We start from the raw sequence: 23,404 nt of genomic DNA on the forward strand, positions 1-23,404 counted from the left end.
GAGCAGGATAGAGAAAGGGTCTCTGTGCCCTCTGCTGAAAAGGAAGGGGGCAGCATCTTTTTCATCACTATAAATCCAGCGGCCATTTCTCTAGCACAGCATTTAAAAACAATCCTTTGTCTTAAAATTTGAAATGGACAGATGTAACCATTCACTAAGCTGTTCCCCTTGCAAAACGAACTATACAAAAACACTCGCATACAAATTAAGAATCTCTACTATTAAAAATAATGAAAATAAGGATTAAAAATTAATATTTGGACATCTATTGTACTTTTATACACTAATAACAAACTATCAGAAAGAGAAATTAAGAAAACAATTTAATTTATAATTGTATCAAAAAATAATAAAATACCTAGGAATAAATTTAACCAAGGAGGTAAAAGACCTATACTTGGAAAACTATAAGACATTACAGATAGAAACTGAAGAAGATACAAATAAATGGAAGGCTATACCGTGCTCACGGATAGGAAGAATTAACATCATTAAAATTGTAATGGCTATGTATAGTGCCAGATAAATACTAGAATAATCAGGGGGATCACTTCATGAATTATATAAATGCCTGTGCTATATTCATGAAACTAAAATTTAAAAGCACGTTTATTTTTTTCATTTAAAAAAATGTCCATACTGGTTGGGAGAAACATGGCAGAGTGAGAGATGTCTCCATATCTCTCCCCTTGAAACAACAATAAACTGAACATCTAAAACTCAACAATAACACCCAAACTGCATACCAGCACACCTGAGCATAGGATATGCACATAAGAGCTACCGCAGGTCAGAACCCTGGGTGTCAGGTGGTGGACTGGGAGAAACAAAGAAGCTGACTCTCACAGCTAGAGATCCCTGTAAGGAGAAGGGCGAGGGGAGAAAGTGTGGCGATTTTCCTGAACAGCCCTGCCTGGGAGGGCTGTGAGCTCACCACAGCTAGTGGTAGAGCCTAATCATCTGGGCAGAAGGCAGAAAAATGGGGATGGCAGAGAAGCGGGACAGCAGAGAAACAACAATGGATTTTTACCAGCCGTGGTTGCAAAACCGAGGATGAGCCACAGTTCTCGACCCCCAGTCCAGAGGGCCCCTCCCCCCATATCCTCCGAGACCAAATCCACAGAGCGCAGGGGCATCTGAGCAAATGCTACCAAAATTGTCGCTAACACTAACAGGGACTGAGACCGAGAGTAGTGAGCGCAATTAAACATCTATAAGGAAAAAAAGGCATTATTAAGGCTTTATATAAAGCAGGGATCCAAGAGTCATAGACAGCACCTACTGGAAACCAAAAGAAAACCGCTTTCTTTACAACAGGCTAAAGAGAGAAATTTATATAATAAATCTTCCTGGAAAAAAAGCAGAACACATTTTCATTAATATCCAGGCAGAGAAATAATCCATTAAACATCATGAACAACCAAGGTGACAAGGTATCTCAGAATGAAAGAGAAAAATCTCCAGAAAATAAGCTTACAGACATAGAAATATGCGACTTAAATGACAGAGAATTCAGGATGGTACTTCTGAAAAAACTAGGTTAGTTCCAAAACGAGTCATATCAACAATTTCAGGAATTGAAAAAACAACTAGATGAACAGAGCAAGGAGACTGAAACCTTCAAAAGAACCAAATAGAACTTCTGGAGATTAAAAACACACTGCAAGAGTTAAAAAATGAAATAGCAAGCTTGGAAAATAGAGTCGACCAAATGGAGGAAAGGATCAGTGATATTGAAGACAGAAATCAATAAATAAATCAAAAGGAAGAAGAGAGAAACTGAAGAATGAAAAATAATGAAAGAGAAATACAAGAACTAGCTGATATCATCAGGAGAGGAAACATAAGAATAACGGGCATTCTTGAAGGCGAGAAAAAGGAGCAGACTAGAAGGCATTTTCAGACAAGTAGTGAACGAGAATTTCTCAAATCTAAGGAATGAGCTGGAGCTTGGAATTCAAGAAGTCAACAGAACACCCAATTATCTCAACCCAAAAAGGCCTTCACCAAGACACATTGTATTAAAATTATCAAAGATCAACGACAAAGATAAAATTCTCAGGGCAGCCAGGAAGAAGAAAAAGGTAACTTTTAAAGGAAAACCCATTAGATTATCATCGGACTTCTCGGCACAAACCTTACAAGCTAGAAAGGAGTGGAATCAAATATTTAAACTATTAAGTGAAAGAAACTACAGCCTAGAATAATGTATCCAGCTATGCTCTCATTTAGATATGAAGGAGAAATAAAGACCTTTCTAGATATACAAAAATTGAGGGAATTTTCCACTACGAGGCCTGCACTACAGGAAATACTGAAAGAGGTCAGCTCACCTAAAACAAAATGACAAAAAAAAATACACAATTAGGAGTAAGGTGACTGTCAGACAAACAGAAGCAGAGGACTGCAACCCTTACTAAGAACAGGGCATTATAAGCTTAAACAATAAGAAGAGAACTGCTATTGCAAGATGGTAATGAATGTTCAGTATACATAGGGACAAATTGAGATAACAATGACTAAAAAGGGGAGGACACAAAATTCCAAATTCGAAAAAGGGAATGGAGATAAGGCAAGCACAGAAGAAAATGAACAACTGTATATATATATATTATATATATATATAATATATATATTATATATATATTATATATATATAATATATATATTATATATATATTATATATAATATATATATTACATATTCGTAATGGTAACCACACACCAAAGATTCAGAACTGAAATATATAACATAAAACAAGAAGAACCATAGAGAAAACCCACAAAAGCCAACCAAAATAAAGAAAACAGAAACACAATGACAAGCAAGCAATGGAAACACCAACCTACCAGAAAGCAAAAGATAAAAATGGCTAAAACAAGACCTCATATTTCAATAGTCACCCCAAATGTAAAAAGACTGAACTTACCAATAAAAAGGCACAGACTTTAAGAAGGGAACCCAACCATATGCTGTCTTTAGGAGACACATCTCAGCTCCAGGAGAGGCAATTTCATATTGAGTCACAAATGTAGACTCAAAGTGAAAGAGTGGAAAATGATATTTCAAGCAAATGGCATTCAGAGAAAAGCGGGAATAGTGGTACTGATATCAGACAAAATAGACTTCAAAATACAAAAAATAAAGAAAGATACTGAGGGACATTTCATAATGATATAGGGAATCATGCACCAAGAAGACATAACACTTGTTGATATATATGCTTCTAATCAGGGAGCTCTGAAATATGTAAAGCAATTACTAACAGAGCTAAAGGGAGAAACAGACCAAAACACTATCGTAGTAGGGGACCTAAATACCCCACTGTTGGGTATGGACAGATCATCCAAACAGAAAATCAATAAGGAAATAATATCCTTAAATGACACATTAGACCAACTGGACATAATTGACATTTACAGAGCCTTCTATCCTAAAACAGCTGCTTGTACATTCTTCTCTAGTGTGCATGGAACATTCTCAAGGATTGACCACATACCTGGGACACAGAGCCTCAACAAATATAAGAGGGTTGAAATTATACCAACCATATTCTCTGATCATAATGCTTTGAAACTAGAGATCAACTGCAAAAAGAAAGCAGGAGGAACCACAAACACATGGAGATTAAACAACATGCTACTGAAGAATAACTGGGCCAGAGCAGAAATAAAAAGAGAGATCAAGAGATACATAGAAATGAATAATAATGATAGTACAACATATCAAAACTTTTGAGACACGGCAAAAGCAGTCATAAGAGGAAAGCTCATATCTTTACAGGCCTATGTCCAAAAACAAGAACAAGTCCAAAATAACAACCTAATGCTTCATCTTAAAAAACTAGAAAAGGAAGAACAAATGAAGCCTAAAGTCAGCAGAAGGAAAGAAATAATCAAAATTAGAGCAGAAATAAATGAAATTGAAAACAAAACAAATAAACAAACAAACAAAAAACAATAGAAAAAATAAATGCAACAAAGAGCTAGTTCTTTGAGGTTAATAAAATTGACAAACCCCTGGCTAGACTCACTAAAGAAAAAAGAGAAAGGACACAAATAAACATAATCAGGGATGAAAGAGAGGAAATTACAACAGACACTGAAGACATACAAAGGATCATACAAGAATACTATGAAAAAGTATATAACACCAAATTTAATAACCTAGAAGAAATGGACCAGTACTTAGAAAAATACAACCTTCCTAGACTGAATCCAGAAGAACTGGAAAATCTAAATAGACCAATGAGCAGTATGAAAATCAAAACAATTATCAAAAACCTACCAAAAAGTAAAAGTCCAGAATCAGATGGCTTCACCAGTGAATTTTACCAAACATTCAAAGAAGATTTAATATCTATTCTCCTCAAACTCTTCCAAAGAAACAAAGAGATGGCAATACTTCCCAACTCATTTTATGAGGCCAATATTACTCTGATACCAAAACCTGGTAAAGATAACACGAAAAAAAGAAAACTACAGATCAATATCTCTCATGAACACAGATGCAAAAATCCTAAATAAGATACTAGCAAATCGAATACAGTAACATATTAAAAAGATTATACACCACAATCGACTGGGCTTCATTCCAAAAGCACAGGGATGGTTCAACATACACAAATCGATTAATGTGATACACCACATAAACAAATTAAAAAATAAGAATCATATGATCATATCAATAGATACAGAAAAAGCCTTCGACAAGATACAGCATCCATTTATGATTAAAATACTTAACAAAACCGGTATAGAAGGAAAGTATCTAAGATAATAAAGGCCATATATGACAAATCCTCAGCCAACATTATACTTAATGGTGAAAAACTAAAAACCTTCCCTCTAAGATCAAGAACAAGGCAAGGCTGTCCACTGTCGCCACTGTTATTCAATATAACATTGGAGGTCCTAGCAAGTGCAATCAGACAAGAGAACAATATAAAAGGCATCCAAATAGGAAACGAAGAAGTCAAACTGTCACTATTTGTGGATGACATGACTGTCTATATAGAAAACCCTAAAGACTCCACAAGAACACTACTAGAAACAATAACCAAATACAGTAAAGTTTCTGGATACAAAATCAACATTCAAAAATCCATAACGTTCCTATACTCTAATAATGAAGCATCAAAAAAGAAGTGGAAAAAATAATTCCTTTTGCAATTGCAACAAAAAGAATAAAACACCGAGGGAGAAATCTAACAAAACATGTGAAGGACCTATATAATGAAAACTGTAAGAAGATACAAAGAAATGGAAAGATATTCCATGTTCTTGGACTGGAAGACTCAACATAGTTATCTAAAGCACTATACAGATTTAATGTAATTCCCATCAAAATCCCATTGGCATTTTTTAAAGAAAGAGAACAAAAATTCATCAGATTTGTATGGAAGCACAAAAGACCCTGAATTGCCAAAGCCATCCTGAGAAAAAAGAACAAGGCTGGAGGCATCACTCTGCCCAACTTCAAATTATACTACAAAGCGACAGTAATCAAAACGGCATGGTGTTGGCAGAAAAACAGACACGTGGACCAGTGGAACAGAATCAAGAGTCCAGAAGTAAACCCATATTTATATAGGCAAAGAATTTTCAACAAAAAAAAAAAGCCAAAACATACAGTGGAGAAAAGAAAGCCTCTTCAATAAATGGTGCTGGGAAAACAGGAAAGCCACCTGCAAAAGAATGAAATTAGACTGTTGTCCATCACCACACACCAAAATTAACTCAAAATGGATTAAGGACCTGAATATAAGACCTGAAACAATAAAATGCATAGAAGAAAACATAGGAACGAAACTCAAGGACCTTGGACTTAAAGAAGATTTTATGAATTTGACCTCAAAAGCAAGGGAAGTAAAAGCAAAAATAAATGAATGGGACTACATCAAACAAAAAAGCTTCTGCTCAGCAAAAGAAACCGTCAACAAGGTAAAGAGACAATCATCCGAAGGGGAAAATATATTTGCAAACAACGCCTTCGATAAGAGCCTAATATCCAAAATATACAAAGAACTCATACAACTCAATAACAACAAAAAAACAAATGATCCAATCAAAAAATGAGCAGAGGACCTGAACAGACACTTCTCCATAGAGGACATACAAATGGCCAACGAATATATGAAAAGATGCTCAACATCGCTAGCTATTAGGAAAATGCAAATCAAAACCACAATGAGATACCATCTCACACTTGTTAGAATAGCTATAATCAACAGGGCAAGTAATAACAAATGCTGGAGAGGATGCGGAGAAAAAAGAACCCTCATTCACTGCTGGTAGGACTGCAAATTGGTACAGCCACTATGGAAAACAATATGGAGGTTCCTTGAAAACTAAGAATTGATCTACCATAGGGTCCAGCAATCCCTCTACGGGGTATTTACCCCAAAGATTTGAAAACCCATATCCAAAAAGATATTTACACACTGATGTTCAAAGCAGCATTATTCACAGTGGCCAGGACATGGAAGCAACCGAAGAGTCCTAAGGTAGATGATTGGCTAAAGATGCTGTGGTACACATATACAATGGAATATTACTCAGCCATAAGAAGAGATGAAATACTGCCATTTGCGACGACATGGATAGACCTCGAGATAATCATGCTAAGCAAAATAAGCCAGACAGATATCACTTATATGTGGGATATAAACCTAAAAGCAACGAATGAACAGGACAAACAGCAAGAGATTCATGGACATGGACTATAGACTAGTGGTTACCAGAGAATAAGGGTTAGGGGGAAGGGTGAGGTAGATAGAGTAAAGAGGGTCAAACATGTGGTAACAGAAAGAAATCTAACTATGGGAGGTGAACATACAGTGTAAATATATAGCCTTACTGTTAAAGTGTACAGCCGAAACGTATTGGATTTTGTTAACCAATGTCACTCATGTAAAACATATAGGTTTCCAAAGTCAAATACACAAAGTATATTCAACGTCTAAAAAAATGATAGCCAAAAATATAAAAGGCAGAACAGGATAAAAACAAGAGCATAAAAGTCTTCTGAAATAAAGTATAAATTAAAAGCAAAAAAAAAAAAAAGTCCATACTACCCAAAGGAATCTACAGATTCAATACAATCCCTATCAAAATATCAATGGCATTTTTCACAAAAGCAGAAAAATAATCCTAAACATTATATGGAACCACAAAAGACCCCGAAGAGCTAAAGCACTCCTGAGAAAGAAAAACCAAGTTGGAGGTATCATGCTCCCTGATATCGAACTATACTACAGGGCTAGAGTAATCAACAGCATGGCCTGGTACTGGCATAAAAACAGACACATAGATCAATGGAACAGAAAAGAGAGCCTAGAAATAAACCCACACCTGTATGGTAATTTAATCTATTATGAATTAGGCAAGAATGTAAAATGGGGTAAAAATAGTCTATTCAATAAATGATGTTGGGAAAAGTAGGCTGATACATGCAAAAGAATGAAACTGGACCAACTTCTTACACCATATACAAGAATAAACGAATGGATTAAAGGCTTAAATATGACCCAAAACTGCAAAATTCTTAGAAGAAAACATACACAGTGAACTCTTTGACCTCATTCTTACCAATATTTTTTTTTTTGGATATGTCTCAGGCAAGAGGGAAAAAAAAGAAAAAAGAAATAAATGGAACTATATCAAACTAAAGAGTTTTTCCACAACAAAGGAAACCATCAACAAAACAAAAAGACAGCCTACTGAATGGGAGAAGATACTTGCCAATGACACATCAGATAAGAGGTTAATATCCAAAATATATAAAAAAAAAACTCATAGAACTTAACAGCAAAAAAAAAAAAAAAAGAAATCCAATTTAAAAATTGGCAGAGAACCTGAATAGACATTTCTCCCAAGAGTACATAACACATGGCCAATAGACATATGAATAGATGCTCAACATCGCTAATCATCAAAGAAATACAAATTAAAACCACAATGAGATATCACCTCATACCTGTCGGAATGGCTGCTATCAAAAAGACAAGAGATAAGTGCGGACAAGAATGTGGAGAAAAGGCAACCCTTGTGCATTGTTGGTGGGATTGTAAATTTGTGCAGCCACTGTGGGAAACGGGATGGAGGTTCCTCAAAATTTTAAAAATAGAGCTGGCATATGACCAGCAATCCCACTTCTGGGTATTTATCCCAATTTGAAAAGATAAATGCACCCCTATGTTCATTGCAACATTATTTACAATAACCAAGATATGGAAGCAGCTTAAATGTCCATTGATAAATGAATGGATAAAGAAGATATGGTACATATGTACAATGAAATATTACTCAGCCATAAAAAAACTAAAACCTCGCTATTTGTGACAACATGGATGGACCTAGAGGGCATTATGCTAAGTGAAATAAGTCAGACAGAGAAAGACAAATACCATATGATGTAACTTATATGTGGAATCTAAAACACAAAATAAATGAACAAGCAAAACAGAACAAACTCATAGAACAGAAAACAAACTGATAGTTGCCAGGTAGGAGGGCACTCGGAGTGTGTGTGAAAAAGGTGACGGGTACAAATTACCATTATAAAAACAGTCACGAGGATGTAAAGTACAGGATTGGGGAATGTAGTCAATACTATTATAGTAGCTATGTATGGTGTCAGATGGGTACTAGACTTATGAAGGTGATTATCTGTAAGTTATATAAATGTCTAATCACTATGTCAACTGTAATTGAAAAAAAATTTTTTAAATTTTTAACAAAAAAGGAAAAGAAATCTCTCCCTGTGAATGCTGAGGGCCACTGAAAGCTGCAATGTCAGGGGGGCTGGTGAGGGGCAGGGCTGGAGGCAGGCTGGACTTCCAAGGGCATCATAGGTTCACATTCTAGTCTAGAGCTCCAAGGCACACTGGTTTCCTCTTCAGCCTCGCCTGCCCCCTTCCCACCTCCTCCGTCCCCTCAACCTACTTTTTGACCATTGGACTGTGAGGTTCTGTCAGAGTGGGGAGCAAGTCCCTTTCATCTTTGCACACACATGCCCCCCCGTACCCTGTATACAGAAGGTGCTCCATAAATGCATGCTCGACACTTGTTTCTGATAATCAACCTGCCTCCCCTGGCAGCTGTGCTAGGATTGGATTCATCCAAGGGAACAGAAAGGAAGGGCAGAGCTGGCCAGCCCTGCAGCCTTTACCTCACAAGGTTGGCGCAGGGCCCGGGCCACCGGCAGCTCTGGTACACGCGCTGGACCACTGTCTCCGAGCCGTTCTGCACCTGGCAGGACACAGTCCGTGTCACTGTGTGATGGCACCAGTGCCTGTGGGGAGAACAACAGTCACGTCAGCACTGCTTGTTCCTGAGGTGCTGACTGCAGGTCTAAAGGTTTCCTCTACAAGCCCGGGGGGCTTGTCCTCTTGGGTAAGGGGCCCACTGAAAACCCTCTGCCAGATCTAAGGGGAAGGGAGAGTACCCACCCACCTTAGCCACCAAACCCTGGCATTATTAGGGTCATCAAACACTCCATGTGGAATCAATGAAAAAGACTGTACCCCTGCTTGCCAGGAAGTCCTGCTTCGGTGGGGAAGACAGACAAGTTGATGATTGCAACCCATGGGAACACGGAGCCATAGGTGCAACCACATTGTGAGCAAGGGAGCCATGACGATAGAGCAGGGAATAGAGCTCAGGTCCTAAGAAAGCCAACCACATGAGTACTGAAAGATAAGAATCAGCTGGCCAAAAGTGTAGGGGCAATGAGAGGGGGTGGCATTAGCAGAGGAGAGAGCAGAGACATGGAAGTGAGAAAGTCCAGAGCACATATCTGTCTCACAGGGACCTGTGTGTAATTAGACAGGGCCCAAACTTTGGAGGAAGGGGAGGAGTCAGGAGAGAGAAAGAGGCATGGTACCTGCCAGGCTAGATGTGGGTCTTATCATGAAGTCAGTGGGAAGCTACTGAAGGACTCTGATGGGTGAGTCTGAGGTGACTGTCAGAGGACCACAGTGGAAGGAGCCAGATGGGTAGGATACCCAGATCTCCATCCCTGCTGGTGTCAAGAATCAGGAATGGGACTCACCTGTTTTGAGGTATATGTGGTCAGAGTGCCTCCTAAAAAGCTGATGACCTCCAGGAGAAACTGGGACCCTCTTAAGGTCAAACAACTTAATTTTTGCACACTCTGTACCCTTCACTTATGCCACTGACCCTCCAAGAGGCAAAGCAGCAATAAACAGAGAAATAGAGACAAGCTAATGGAAAACCCCAAATACCAGGAATTTCAAATTATTTGAGGAAAAAGGCCAACACCTTGCAAGAAAGGCACCAACTCGACAGAGATTAAATCACATCTCAGAAAAAAAAAATTAACAAAGCAAATAGATGGAGATAATTTTTAAAGCATAATTTATGCCCTCAAAGATACAAAAATTTTTCACTCATAAAAAAATATATGAAGTGAAAAACTTTGGTACCTTGGAAATGAAATGTATGGCTATGAAAATAAAAAGCTCAATAAATGGTCTGAAAAGCAGAATAGATGCATCTAAAGAGTGAGCTGACAAACTGGAAGTTTAAGCCATGAACTTTCCAAGGCTGCACTACAAAGGAAAAAGCAGATGGAAAATGTGGGAGAAAGGGTGAAGGACCTAGGAGGCAGACTTACGTTCCGATATATATCTATTAGTAGCTCTGGAAAGGAAGATCAGAGAGAGCCAAGGGGAGTACGTAGCTGAAGAAATAATAAAGAAAATTTCTGAGAGCCAAAGAAAGACATGCATTTTTAATTTGAACGGGCCCACTAAGCACTAAGTCAGGTGAACAAAAACAGACAGACAGATTGTGGTGTTATTTCAGAACACTCAGGATTAATGAAGAGAAACTACTAAATGCTGTAGGAAAAAAAGAAAAACAGATTACCTACAATCAATTGAAATTAGATTTCTTATCGGCAACATCAAAATCAAGAATATAGTGACACAATTACTTCAAAGTTCATAGGGGAAATATTTAGAACCCAGAATTCTATATCCAGGCAAACTCTTCTTTAAAGGCAAAGGCAAGATAAAGACAGTGTCGGATGCATAATAAATTAGAGAGTTTACCAGTCGCCTTTTCTGAAAGAATTACTAGAGGATGTATTCCAGCAAAATAAAATAGAGAACATAGGCAGAATGTATTAACTGTGAGAAGCAGTAATGAACAAAGAAGCAATAAGACTTAATAACAGCCTAAATCTAAAATCCAAGATGATTGCAAGATGGAAGATGGCAAAGAGGGAAAATTGTATGGGGGACAGAAGGAACTAAAACTTGCTAAGATATTTGTCTTGTTTAAGGAAAGAATATAGAAGCTGTGTAACTTTAGGTGTAGTATGAAAATATACAATTATATATATTTTTGAATTTGAGGATAAATACTAGCAAGGATATAAAGAGGACACAAAACTGACTAACTCTGAAAGAAAAAAGTAAAACAAAGTAAATATGTATGATCTTACATCAAAACGTTTCAAAATCTTCACAATTTTCTGGAAAAATATATATTACCAATATCAGAATAGTCAAAAATACCATCGAAGAAAATGAAAAGTTAATCAAAAGTCAATCTCTCTCCCCAAAGGCACCAGGAGACCTAGTTCAAAATCTGGTTCTGCCTACTATGTGACTTAAGCAAAGTTATGTCTCCTCTCTGAGCCTCAGTTAAATGAAAATTACTACCTCTCAAGGTTATTGTGAGAACTAAATGAGCACATCCAGGTTAGTGGCGTGTAAACTGTGTGTCAATACATACCCCAAGATATCATTATTGATTAGCTGACTATGGAAACCCTATAATGTTCAGGCTGTTGAGCTGGGAAGGGAATCCAGCTTTCCTTCCAAGGGACCAGCAGGGTCCCATCTACAAACTGAGACTCCTGCCTCTGCCAATTACTCAGGGAAACTGAGTTTGGAACTTGTTCGAGTTGTCAGCAGCATGAGCCCTTTCTTCATCTCTGCCAAGAAGCATCAGTGTCATCACAGTGTGATTCTCTTCAGGATGAACTACTGTCCAATCCAGGGACAAAGCTCCACCCCAAGATCTGTTCCTGGTGGTCCAGAACAGACAGACTGTCCAGCCCCCTCTGAATCACAGTGGGTCAGGGCTTTCTATAGGGAAATGAACAGTGAATTGAAAAACATTTTCAAATGCCTTGATTCATCATCTCCAGACATTCGAGCTTTTAATGGGCTGTAAATGGCTTCCCAAATCAAAATCTGGCCAAAAACAACGAAGAAGGCAGGCAGAGACATGGAAAGAGGGCTTCGGGGCTTTTCAGATGGAATTCAAAACCCTGTTCATCTGCAGGCACCCGAGGTTCTGGGAAATCTGCTACCTCTTAGGACCCCTGAGTCCTGAGTGTTATGTCTACATCTTTTGTTTGGCAGGTGACATCATGCCACAACCCACCTCCATCCCCCACCCTTGTTCATTGTTGGTGCAGAGTGGTAGGTGAACAGGGGGGTTATATGGGCTACAGATAACTTAGCTTGGCAGGAGATGTCCATCCTTTCACGACCTCCCTGGAAGGAATGGCCCAGGAGCACAGAATATGGGAGTAGCAGAGCTGGTCCTCGACTGTTTGGGAAGTAAGGTTGCCCTCAGTAGCCTTCTTCAGGATGGGAGGAGACTGGAGTTATCTTTGGGCATCATCTCAGCCATCATCTCCTCGTTTTCTCCCCTCCCCATCCCCAGTTGAGCTGTCATGGAGGGCCCAGGATGGGAAACTCACTCTCAGCCTTGGGGCCAGATCTGCTCCCCTCCTTCCTTTTGAGAAGAGGCCCACTCCCCGATGGGGGGGTCAGCTGACATGGCCCCACTCCGCCAGGCTCACAGACTGCTCCCACAGCAGCTTTCACTAAGTGTTTGGCTCTATGGCTTGGCCCAGCAGTGAAATCCTTAATTTAGAGTCCTTTGGGAAAATAAGTGTTAAGTGACTTCAGGAAATTATGTCACAATGGAATGAAGGGGCCTTCTGGACACCCCTGGCCCATGCCCACCTCTGAACATAACTAACCAACCTGTCTCTGATGCTGCCTGCCACTCAGGGAGAGGCCATTGCAGCAGCCCCTCCTCCCCATAGCCTTGGTTCCGCCTCTCCCAAATCGGTCCTGAACCCCAGTTTTCCTATCTGAACTTTGCTTTGGGACCTCTGATCTTATGCTTACTCTCCATCCTCAGGGCCCTGAGCTCTAAGCCTAAACCAAGGTCTTTGACGGTGCCCTTCCTCTCCACGAAGACCATCCCATTCTGCCTCCATTTCCCTGTCTCACACTCTGTTCCATCCCCATTGGAGTCACCTCAATGCTCCCTCTCGAACACCAACATATGTGCCCACTTGCTGGACAGTGGTCACACATCATCATAGCTCATGGGACACCTCAAGATGCACCATTTCAGTCTGTCCAATACTGAGCCTATTGCCATCCAACTTCAACTTGCTCCATCTTGGTGACCATAGCCACAAAGCTCCTGGTCTCCTTACCCAGAACTCCCAGGGACAATTCCACCTTCTTCTCCCTCACTCTCCATGGCAAATTAGCCCCCATGCCAGGAAAGTCAGCCTCCTGTACCCCTCCTCACCCTCCTCTCAACATCCTGATTTCAGGCATGTTCACTCGTCTTTCACCAACAGTCTCAGCCACTACTCACCTCCCTGCAGTCTCCTCTATTTGCCACCAGAGGGCGCTCCCTCAAACACAAATCTGGCCCTGTCACCTCTCTTGAAACTCTTCTTAGCATCCCATCTCCCATGGCTCCCACCCACCTCCCAGGTTCCACCTCCCACCATACTCCATCTTGTCATTTACACTTTCATATTGTCCTCCCTGACATGCCATCCCGCCTTCTTTCATTCGGCCAACTCTTATCCTACCATTCTCCATTCAGGTTCCAACTCCTCCTAAAAGCCCTCCCTGACTCCCTGGCCAGTAAAGCACTCCCACCTCGTGCTCCACAGGCGGTGTACACACCTCTGTCCTAGTCCTTATCTTACCAGAAGATTTCCGACAGGTTCCTCAGGACAGCAGGCTCAGAGCAGACCTCCTAAATATGTGCTGATCTGACCCCAAGGTCCCAGAAGGACCTTCTCCCATCCACACCCACGTACTAAAAACTGCTTCTCGGGTTCTGCTGTGCCAGGCCCAGGGTCCCAGCAGATTCTGCTCCCATGGCTATCACCCACCACAAGGCTGGGGGTGTCCGGTCCAGTTTCAGGCCCCTTTCCACCTGGCCTTCATTCTAATCACCTGGCCATATCCTGCCTGACTTCCAGAGAGGCCAATTTCAAGGGATCTGTCTGCCAGCTGAGCTCAAAGAGCATTATGAAAACTGAGGTTTGCAGCCTGAAGGCAATGAACAAACAGATGGGCAATCTAGATGACTAAGGCTACACCCATGAAGCAGAGCCCATGAGCCTTGCCTGGTCCCCAGAGAAATGCAGGCAGAGGATCCAGCTCCCAGCCCCCACCAGGGAAAGAGAGCAAGTCTGACCACACAGAGACCTTCTCCAGCAGGCAGTCAGGCCCAGCACCCCAACACCCGTTTTATGGTTGGCGAAACACTTTCACATACTATTAAGGGCTGGATTGTATATCCCCAAAGTTGAAGCTCTAATCCCAAATTCTTCAGAATGTGACTGTATTTGGAGATAGGGTCTTAAAGAGATAATTAGGTTAAAACGAGGTTAAGCCCTAGAGGAGCTTTGTTATGTCATCCCCAGTAAACTAACACACGTATGTGACCTCATTTAATCTTCTCAACAGTTCTCAGGTAGGAATTTTATAGAGAAGGAACCTGAGACTCTAGAGGAGCCTCAGGGTCACAGTAAGTGATCTGTTTAGGTCATGAAGCTCAGACTTCTAATTCCAAACACCAGTCATATGCCACATCCACCTTGCCAGTGAGGACAGCGAGTATCAAAGAACAAATACGATATGTCCTGGCAAATACAATAGCCCTTGGCAGACCCTTATCAGTCAAGTCCCTCAGGAGACCATCTCACATGCCAAACAGCAAACATGAGGAACTGTCCCCACCCCAAGTGGGAAACTGAGGTTTCCCACTGAGACACATTTGAGGGCAGTTCAGGCCACAGCAAGGCTCATGGGGTAGGCTCAGAGTTGGTCCTGCTCCCTGCCTCCTTCTCTCTGCAGCTACCTAAATCAGACCTCCACTCATCCTCACATGACCCTGGGCAGTAAGGACTGTTATTATTCCACTTTTATAGATAAGGAAACTGAGGCACAGGACAAGTGTAAATAACACATCCAAGGTCACCCAAGAAGTCAACAGGCAACTGAGATTCAAGCCCAGCCCTTGGCCACTTGGCTACACTGCAAGATTGACTTGAAGTCCACCCCGAAGTGTCTGGGTCTCCACGTGGGGCTGTGCCACCAAGAGAGGGCCGTGCAGCAGACCTTGATGGAGACAGCCTTGCTGACAGAAACTGCGGAAGACCAGGAGCTGGCAAACACAGGGAGGGCCTTGGGTCTTGGGAGAGAGTCGAGATCCAAACTAGATCTCTCCAGCCCAGAGCAAGGAGCCAAATCTAACAAGATGAAACATGACCAGGCGAAAGCGAAGTCCGGCACTGAAGCCCCAAAACCCAGCGGACAAGCCCCAGATGGAGCGAAGAGGTTCTCGCCAACAATAAGTTCAGTGTGAGTCAGTGGTGTGTGCTGCAGCCTCCAAAACACAAAGGCAATCTCAGGCTGTCTTAACAGAATAACATCAAGAACACCCCTGCTCCCCTCCCTCCCCACCAGCCAGCCACGTGTGGAGGACACTGCGCTGTGTCACCCAGATCCCCTTCAATGAAGGCTTTAGCCCCAGCTTCCAGAAGTGCTATTAGTAGGCATCTATCAGCAGCCACCCCTCCCAGTGCGGCCTCAAATGCCCAGAGCTGCCTCATCCAAGGCTTGGCTCTTCCCAGGGTAGTCCCCATCCAGTGCCTGGTTGTCAGGACAACTCCGAAGGGCCATTCTAGCTGGAGAGCTCCCTGAGAGGTCATCAGTAGCTGTCATTGGGCCTGCATCACAGCCTAACTGCTCCTTCTGCACCCCCCTGCTTCTGTCCCCTCCCTTCCACAGGCATCACTCCTAAGAGCTGTCCCAAATGCACATCCTCCATATTGGAGCCCATCTCAGTGTCTGCTTCCTGGAGATTCAACCTGGTATCTGCTGTGAGCCCCAACTGGAAAAAAGACAAATTGACATCCAGTGCACTGCGGGGAGAGGGCTGTGGCTGCTGTCCTATGAGAGGGTGACAGGGCTCCGTGGGAGGAAAGGGAGGCTGACCTACAGAGCGGTGAGTGTCCATGGGAAGAGGACAGGTCAGAAGCTCAAGACTTGAAGAACTGAAGGGGAAGGCCCCGTGCCCTCGGATTCATATCGACCATCTTTAGCAGGTGAGGACTGTTGGCAATGGGTCCCTCAACTACACTGAGCAGAATTAAGCTGAGGGCCATGGTAGGAGAGGGCAGCTCTGGAAGTCCAGCTCTCCACCTGCAGGGGAACCAAATGAGACCTGCCTACTTGGCCCCAGAGGACCCAGAGTCAGGTCAGAACCTAAAGGCTAAGGAGATGCCTGCTTCCAGGACAGCCAGCCACAGGTGCAGTGAGCTACCCACCATAGTTGTAGTGGGTGCCCCGTCCTGCGAGCGGTGAGCAGAGGCAGCACAGCCACTCAGTGAGTAGACGGTGAAGATACACGATCAAGCTGTGAAGAGCTTGGAGACACACCTTATTGGAAAAGAGGAGGTGAATACATGGAAGATTTTCTAATTTAAGGGGAAGCTGGTGATGGGGTTCCAGGAGGACCCTCTAATGGTGGGCAGGTGGGGGAAGGTGGGCAGAGGCTGGAAGCTGAGCCCAGTTAAAATAAATAGACACGGTCCACAAAGGTGCTCATGGCTGCAGTCCCCCTACATGGTCTTCTCCATCATCTGCCCCCATGTGGGCAAACTGGGTCCGAACTAGGCCAACCCTTGGACTGCCACACAATCTCTCCTAACAAAGTGTCTCTGTGGCTGATGTTTCTCTCCGTCTCTCATCTGCCTAAACCACTATCCAGAGTTACAGTCTTGTTTATGTAAGGATAACTGACTGTATGTTACACTAAGTCCTGTTCAGTTTTTAGGGCACAAAAACCAGTGGGTGTGTTTGCATAAGAAGATAGATTTGCCTGCATTTTCTCGAAATACTTTTTACTAGAACTGTCTGTTTTGAGGCAGTACTGGGGAGGAAGTTAAGTAAATTTAAGGTTGCTCACTTGTAGAGGGAAAGGATGCTGATCTGAAAGCCCACAGCTGCTGACCCAATCTTTCCGTGAAAACAAGAATGACAACATGGACTCCAGGGTCAAGTGCTAAGGCCGATGGGCGAACGAGGTGTGTGGAGGTGTGTGGATTCGAGTCTGTGGGAGATGGAGAGCCAATGCGCCCCCAAGGAGCACAGCTGCTGCAGACAGCCTGGCCTCTTGGTTTCCTCCCACTTCATTATCCTCTGCACTCATTCTCTAGCACCTTCCAGACAGGGAATTCCTGAGGCCTCCCCCACCTGAGAGAAGGCTAAAACGAACCCCGTGGGGAACATCGGCCACTTAAGAATTGAATTTCCCTTTTGCATGAGGGCAGCTAAGGGAATATATGATTTGGCCAAACAGGCCAGTGGTTTTGAACATTTCAATAGTGATCCGCATCTCCTCTCATTAATAGGCATGCCAGAGTCAACAAGCTGGGAGCGGATAACGCCAAATGCCTTCCTGGGATCAGCGTTCCCGCGCACATTTAGGGAGACTATGCGCTGAGAAACCCGAGCTTTTTGAGTGTCCAAGATCAGGACAGGACCCAGCAGTTGTGTCCTCAGTGTTCCTTCCCAAATGGTCCTTCTCAAAACCACTGCTGACTCAGATTCTGTGGGGACGGGCCCACGGATATGCACATATAATAGGCTTTTCGGTGATGCTGAGGAAGGAAAGTGACCCTATCCACCTGATGGAAGTCAGGAACTAAAACAGAAATAAGAGCGACTAATGTTTACTGAGCACTTACTGATATGCCAGACACTGTGGCAAGCCTCTAACGTCTCCCTCCCATAATCTTTATAAATACCTCCAAGTAAGAACTATCACCATGCCAGTGTTACGGAAAAAGCCAGAGAGGCTAAGTAACTTCCCCCAAAAGGAAAAATGTGTACTTAGTGACAAAATTGGTTAACATGCTGGTGGGAGCTTCTTATTTCGTTACAGACAACACTTTGAATGACCTCATTCTCCCCTAGTTTTATTTCCTGAGACACAGAGACTCTGATTGGCCCAGCTTCTCCATCCACACTAAGCCCCAGCAAGCCTAGTTGCTTTAGGTCACACGCTCATCCCTGATCCAGTCAGCTATGAGGGAAGTCACATGGTACAAAACAGGATGTCTAGGACCCCCTGCAGCAGGCACCCTGTATACTTTAGAACAGACCAGTGAGAGAGGCAGGCACATAACTGACCTCTTACGCATGACACATGGGTTCCCAACAGTCATCTCCTTCTCTTCATTCCTTTCTAATAGACTCCTAATTTTCTTCCGACTCTGGGCATCAGTAAGTTCAAGAAAGGTGGGCAAAATCATAATCTCATTGGTTGAGGTTTGGGCATGTCCACTCAGTTCTGGTCAACGACAAGTAAGAGGAAGTCAGATGAGAGGCTTCTGGAAAACATTATTTCCTCTGTGGGAAAGGGGATTGCAAGTTGTGTGAGGACGTGATGCCTGGAGCTGTGGCAGCCATCTTAGAACCATGAGGGAAGACAGCCTGGGGGAGGCAGAGCAAAAAGCAAAGTCCTTGAGCATTTGATGCTGTCAAATTAGCCAACTCTAGACCCACCCATTTCTTAATATGTGAAATATTAAATGACCTTGTCATTTAAGCCCACATCAGTAGGGTTTTTGTGATTCACATATGAAAGCATCCCAATCAAAACAACCTTTCGTCAAACAATACAATCAAGGCATAAGAATATCAGACCAGGAGGCCTAGTTTGTGTCCTACTTGTACCACTTTCCAGCTACATGGCTTTACACGCGTCTCAATTTTAGAGCCTTAGTTTTCTCCTCTGCAAAATGGGAGCCCACCTTCCAAGGGCTTCCAGAATTCTTAAGAGCAATAACAACTACAAGAACATAATCTATAAACTGCAAAACTCTAAGCGGATAGTGGAGGTTACTATTAAACTATAAATGATTGTACTTCATAATGGATATATAATCACAATCCTGAATTAGCTCAATCTCTTCTAAAACAAGAGATATGCAAACCCATATGGTGTTTGCATCTTTTTTTTCCCCACTAGATCATCTTCATGGACAATCTCATCACCTGTATCTGGGTCAGTGAGGGTCAGACTACTCCGGCTTGACCAGCCCCTTCATTTAGGGTTTTAGAATCCTTGGGATGTAAATGTTTCACTTCCAGAAACTTCATCATAGCACATGCTTCGTGACTCCCACTGCTGAGGTGCTGGCTCTACATGGTGTGTGCCAAAGTGGCATTAGTCACCATTACCACAAATGGTCACAGAGCCCCTGCTTCATACAAGGCCTCACAATAGCTGTATGGCCACTGTGTGAGACCCAGGAATTGGATGGGGCAAGAGAGCCAGCCTCCAGGCCCAGTTCTGCTGTGCCTAGTTGAACAGGCTTCACCATGACTGTGTCTCAGTTGTCTCATCTATAAAATGGGAATAATAACATGCAACCTGACATCAACAAAAACAAATGAATGGGTAAGTAGTCTGTCACCTCGAAAGGAACATCATTGGTAGTTACTGTCATGATCATTATTGCAATTTGGTACAGCCAAAGGCCAAGCAGTGGACTGTGGGCAGGGAGGTACAGACTCACCGAGGGCCAGGCCCCTTGGAACTCGGAAAGCCAGTCCCCAAAAGTCTGCTGCAGCATTTCAGGGGGTGGAACACTTCTCCTTGAGGGAAGGACACGTGGAAAGGCCACCACTCCTAAGCTGCCACTACTGTAGGTATGTCAGAGAGCCTCCCACTCAGTGAAGCACACAGAATTTTGTTTATTTTCCAGAAAGTATCTCACTATGGTCTTCGATGGAGAATTATGAAAGCTTTGCACTGCAAGGGTCCTTTCAAAGAGAATCTTGTCCCAATCCCCTCTTTACAGGTAAGAAAACAAGGCCCCAGTAAGGGAAGGACCCAAGGTGGCACAGCAAGCAAGCTGGTGACAGAACCAAGCTGGTGGCAGAGCAAGGAGGAAAGCCAGTACTCCTCTGTTTTTAATTTTCTCCCATCCTCCTGCAATCAACGGGATGACTGGTTCTCAGTGTTCACTTGAGAAAAAAAAAAAACTGATAAGAATCTGAGGAATGTGACTGCTGAAAGAGACTGGCTGTGGAATTTGGCATTTGATACCCACCAGCGGATCACACACAATTACAACCTAGCCTATCTCTCGTGAGCAGGACACCTTCTGGACCTATATCCATTTCCAAAAGACCAGCGGTACCCCTGCAACCCACAGCTGTCTGAATCTCTAAGGAATTCCTCAGTTCCCCTGAGAAGAGTAGGCCCCAGAGAATTTGAAGCAACTCTGATTCCAGGGGAATGGATCCTGGCATTCCAAATTCAATCCTGTTTACGAAGTTTGCCTTTTCTTTGGGATCACACTTCTCAAACCTGCCTTTTCTTCCTACCTCTAAGAGGTGCCTGCTACGAACACTAATCATTGGCAGCTCATTAAACCCCCTAGCAGGTGGAGGAAACGTGGGTTAGACACCACTGGAATCTGCATTTCCTCTCTGAGATAAGCCAGTAGGTTCCAGAGTACTTCCTCACAAGAAGCTTCCAGAGCCCTGGGGGCGGGGAGGTGTCCAGCTGTGGGAATGGCTGTGTGACCTGGCATGAGGCCCATCCCTCTCTGGGCCTCTGCCTCCTCCGCAGCAGATGGAGCAGGAACACAGGAACAGCAGCAATAGGCTTCAGAAGGGCCAGAGCAATGCTGCCTCTCACCCAAAAGTCAGACAGTCGAGAAGTCACACTGGCTGAGCAAATGGCCTCTTCATGTCCTCCAGCCAGCCAGGGCCAGATTTCTACTGCCCATGGGGCTGGAGATGTCAGAGAAAGCCTAAGCCCTACAACCTCTCCAGGCAGGCAGTTTGTAAACAGCTGGGTCTGCAAAATCGTCCCTAAGCCAGGGCTCAGGGAGAATTTCTAGCAAAACCGAGCCACCTGTGTGGGGCACGTCATGTGCAAGTATGTGCTGCCATCCACCTGCCCTAGCTGCCAGCTTCTGGAGGCAGATGCCCTTAGCTCCTATCTCCCCAGCCCCTGGCCCAAATGTAGCACAGGATGCACATCGGTGCCTGTGTTAAATGAACAAATGAATGAAGAAAGAAGGTGCGGAGATGGTGTGAACTGAGGTGTAAAAGGTACAAAGGGCACTCCCGGCCACCATCCCCATAGGGTCTCCATAATTGAGCCCTATCTGGCCCTCTGAAATCCCCTCCCCAAGGAGACCCTGGAACAGAAACCCTGACACCCCTTACCCAGGGTGAGCTGTGCCCCTCCCTCATCTGGGCCTCTGGCCCCCAGTAGTCTCTTTCAGGACTGCCCCCTCCCGCCCTCCCCACCCTGCCTCTTCTCTCTCAGATCTTTGCTGTTCCTTTAGACAAGCTTGACCCTCTCTTTTTGGTCCCCCAACTCTGCCCACCCACTCATAGCCACAGTACCCCGCCCCTCTCCCCCACCCCCCGCCAGGGCACAGGTGGGCTCATTCCACCATCTCTACCTCTCTAGTTCCTTAGAGCAGAAACCGGTTGGACTTGTATCTTGCGGCAGTGTCTGGCATCAAGAAGGTGATAAGTAAAATGTTTGTGAATGAGTGAGTTCAATGGAAGGATGGAATGTACATAAACTGTTTATTGGAAGAAGCAATTTTAGGAAACTTACATTCAAATTCTAACATATTTTACCATCAGATTGTTTCCCACAGGAAAACATCTGTAAAATTAGAATGAAAGCCCATTAAAAATAAGATTCTTTATACAAATATTTGCCCACATTTAGAGACCGTCTATAATATACAAAAGAAGAAACGCTGCAGAGTGCAGTACGCAGGTGTGTTTGAGGAAGAACTGTGGCGGTGACTAGCCAGGCACACGGGGAGGGGCCGCCCTTTGCCGGGATGCGTGGGACCGTGCCTCATCCCAAGGGCACCCTCAGCAGCCAGGATACAGCAAACAAGACATGAGACGTGGGACAAAGACCAGAGGCCCCTCTCTCTCCCTCACCTGTAAAACAGGTATAACCTGAGCACCTTGGCTATACCTGTGTCTCATTACTTGTATGCAAAATTAGGATAATAACAATACAAACAGGATTGTTGCGAGGAGTAAATGATTAAATCCTGTGAGGCATCAGAATGGCGGGTACTTGGTAAGTTCTCAGGAAATGGCAACTAGTTTCAGTCACACTCCTTCAACCACCTCCCAGGGTTGTAATTAGGCACTGGGTGGGTGACACATCTGGATGTCCATTTTATTCTGTTAACTCGACACACACATTGTCATCTCTAATCTAGAAGATTCCAACCCACGCAGCACGTTAGAGCCCTGCCCATACCCAGGGGGCACACTCCACCCCTGGGCAAGCAGCCCTGGCCCACCTTCCCTGGGGCTGATGGCCCCTCCTCCCACATCCTCAGCAGCCAGGCAATTGATCTAATCAGATTGCCACCCAGTTATGATCTAATGATAAAGGACTTCATGTCAGCAAAGTCCACACCCCTCCCCTGCAGAGTCTCCCTGAGGACAACAATTAGGGAGGAAATTGAGAACCCACTTCCCTGGCACCACCAACAAAAGAAGTGAGGATGAGAGGATAAATAATGCAGATAAGGCCTTGCACTCGGTCTGGCTCACAGAAAACGCAGGAAGAAAGGCAGCTGCTACCCCTAATTATCATTGTTATTGCTGGTCAGGAGGTGAGAACTCAGACACCCTGGAGGCTGCCCAGGACTCTGTGACTGGCTGAATTTCACAGGGCCCTAGGTAGTCAAGCATCAGGTAATATGTGGTTTTGGCCACCATGAACCCATTAAGAGGCACCAGCTGGACTTGGTTGCTGAGGAAGCTCTGTATTTCTGTCCTCAGTAGAAAAGGCACCAGCCTGTGAGTCAGGAAGGAGGGGGTCTCACACTCGCTCTGCCTCTGACTCTGCAGGTGACTGGGGTGACTCCTAATCTCCGAGCCTCGATTTCCTCATTTGAAACTAGCAGATTCAAGCTGAGGCTCTCCAGTTCTTTCTCACCAACATACTGTAAAATGGGTAAGGCAGGAAACAACCCAAATGTCCGTCAAGAAGAGAATAAATAAAGTTTTGAACT

General features: G+C 43.6%; 1 protein-coding gene across 1 annotated transcript in view; it reads right to left on the minus strand.

The window, feature by feature from the left end:
* COL26A1 (collagen type XXVI alpha 1 chain) overlaps positions 1-23,404 on the minus strand; it is a 186,979-nt gene that overhangs the window by 135,790 nt on the left and 27,785 nt on the right. The window contains 1 exon segment of the mRNA XM_011371581.1: positions 9,173-9,295. Coding sequence (XP_011369883.1) covers positions 9,173-9,295 — 123 coding nt within the window.

The sequence above is a fragment of the Pteropus vampyrus genome, unplaced genomic scaffold, assembly GCF_000151845.1.
Source record: "Pteropus vampyrus isolate Shadow unplaced genomic scaffold, Pvam_2.0 Scaffold193, whole genome shotgun sequence".
In the NCBI taxonomy this organism is placed as follows: Eukaryota; Metazoa; Chordata; class Mammalia; order Chiroptera; family Pteropodidae; genus Pteropus; species Pteropus vampyrus.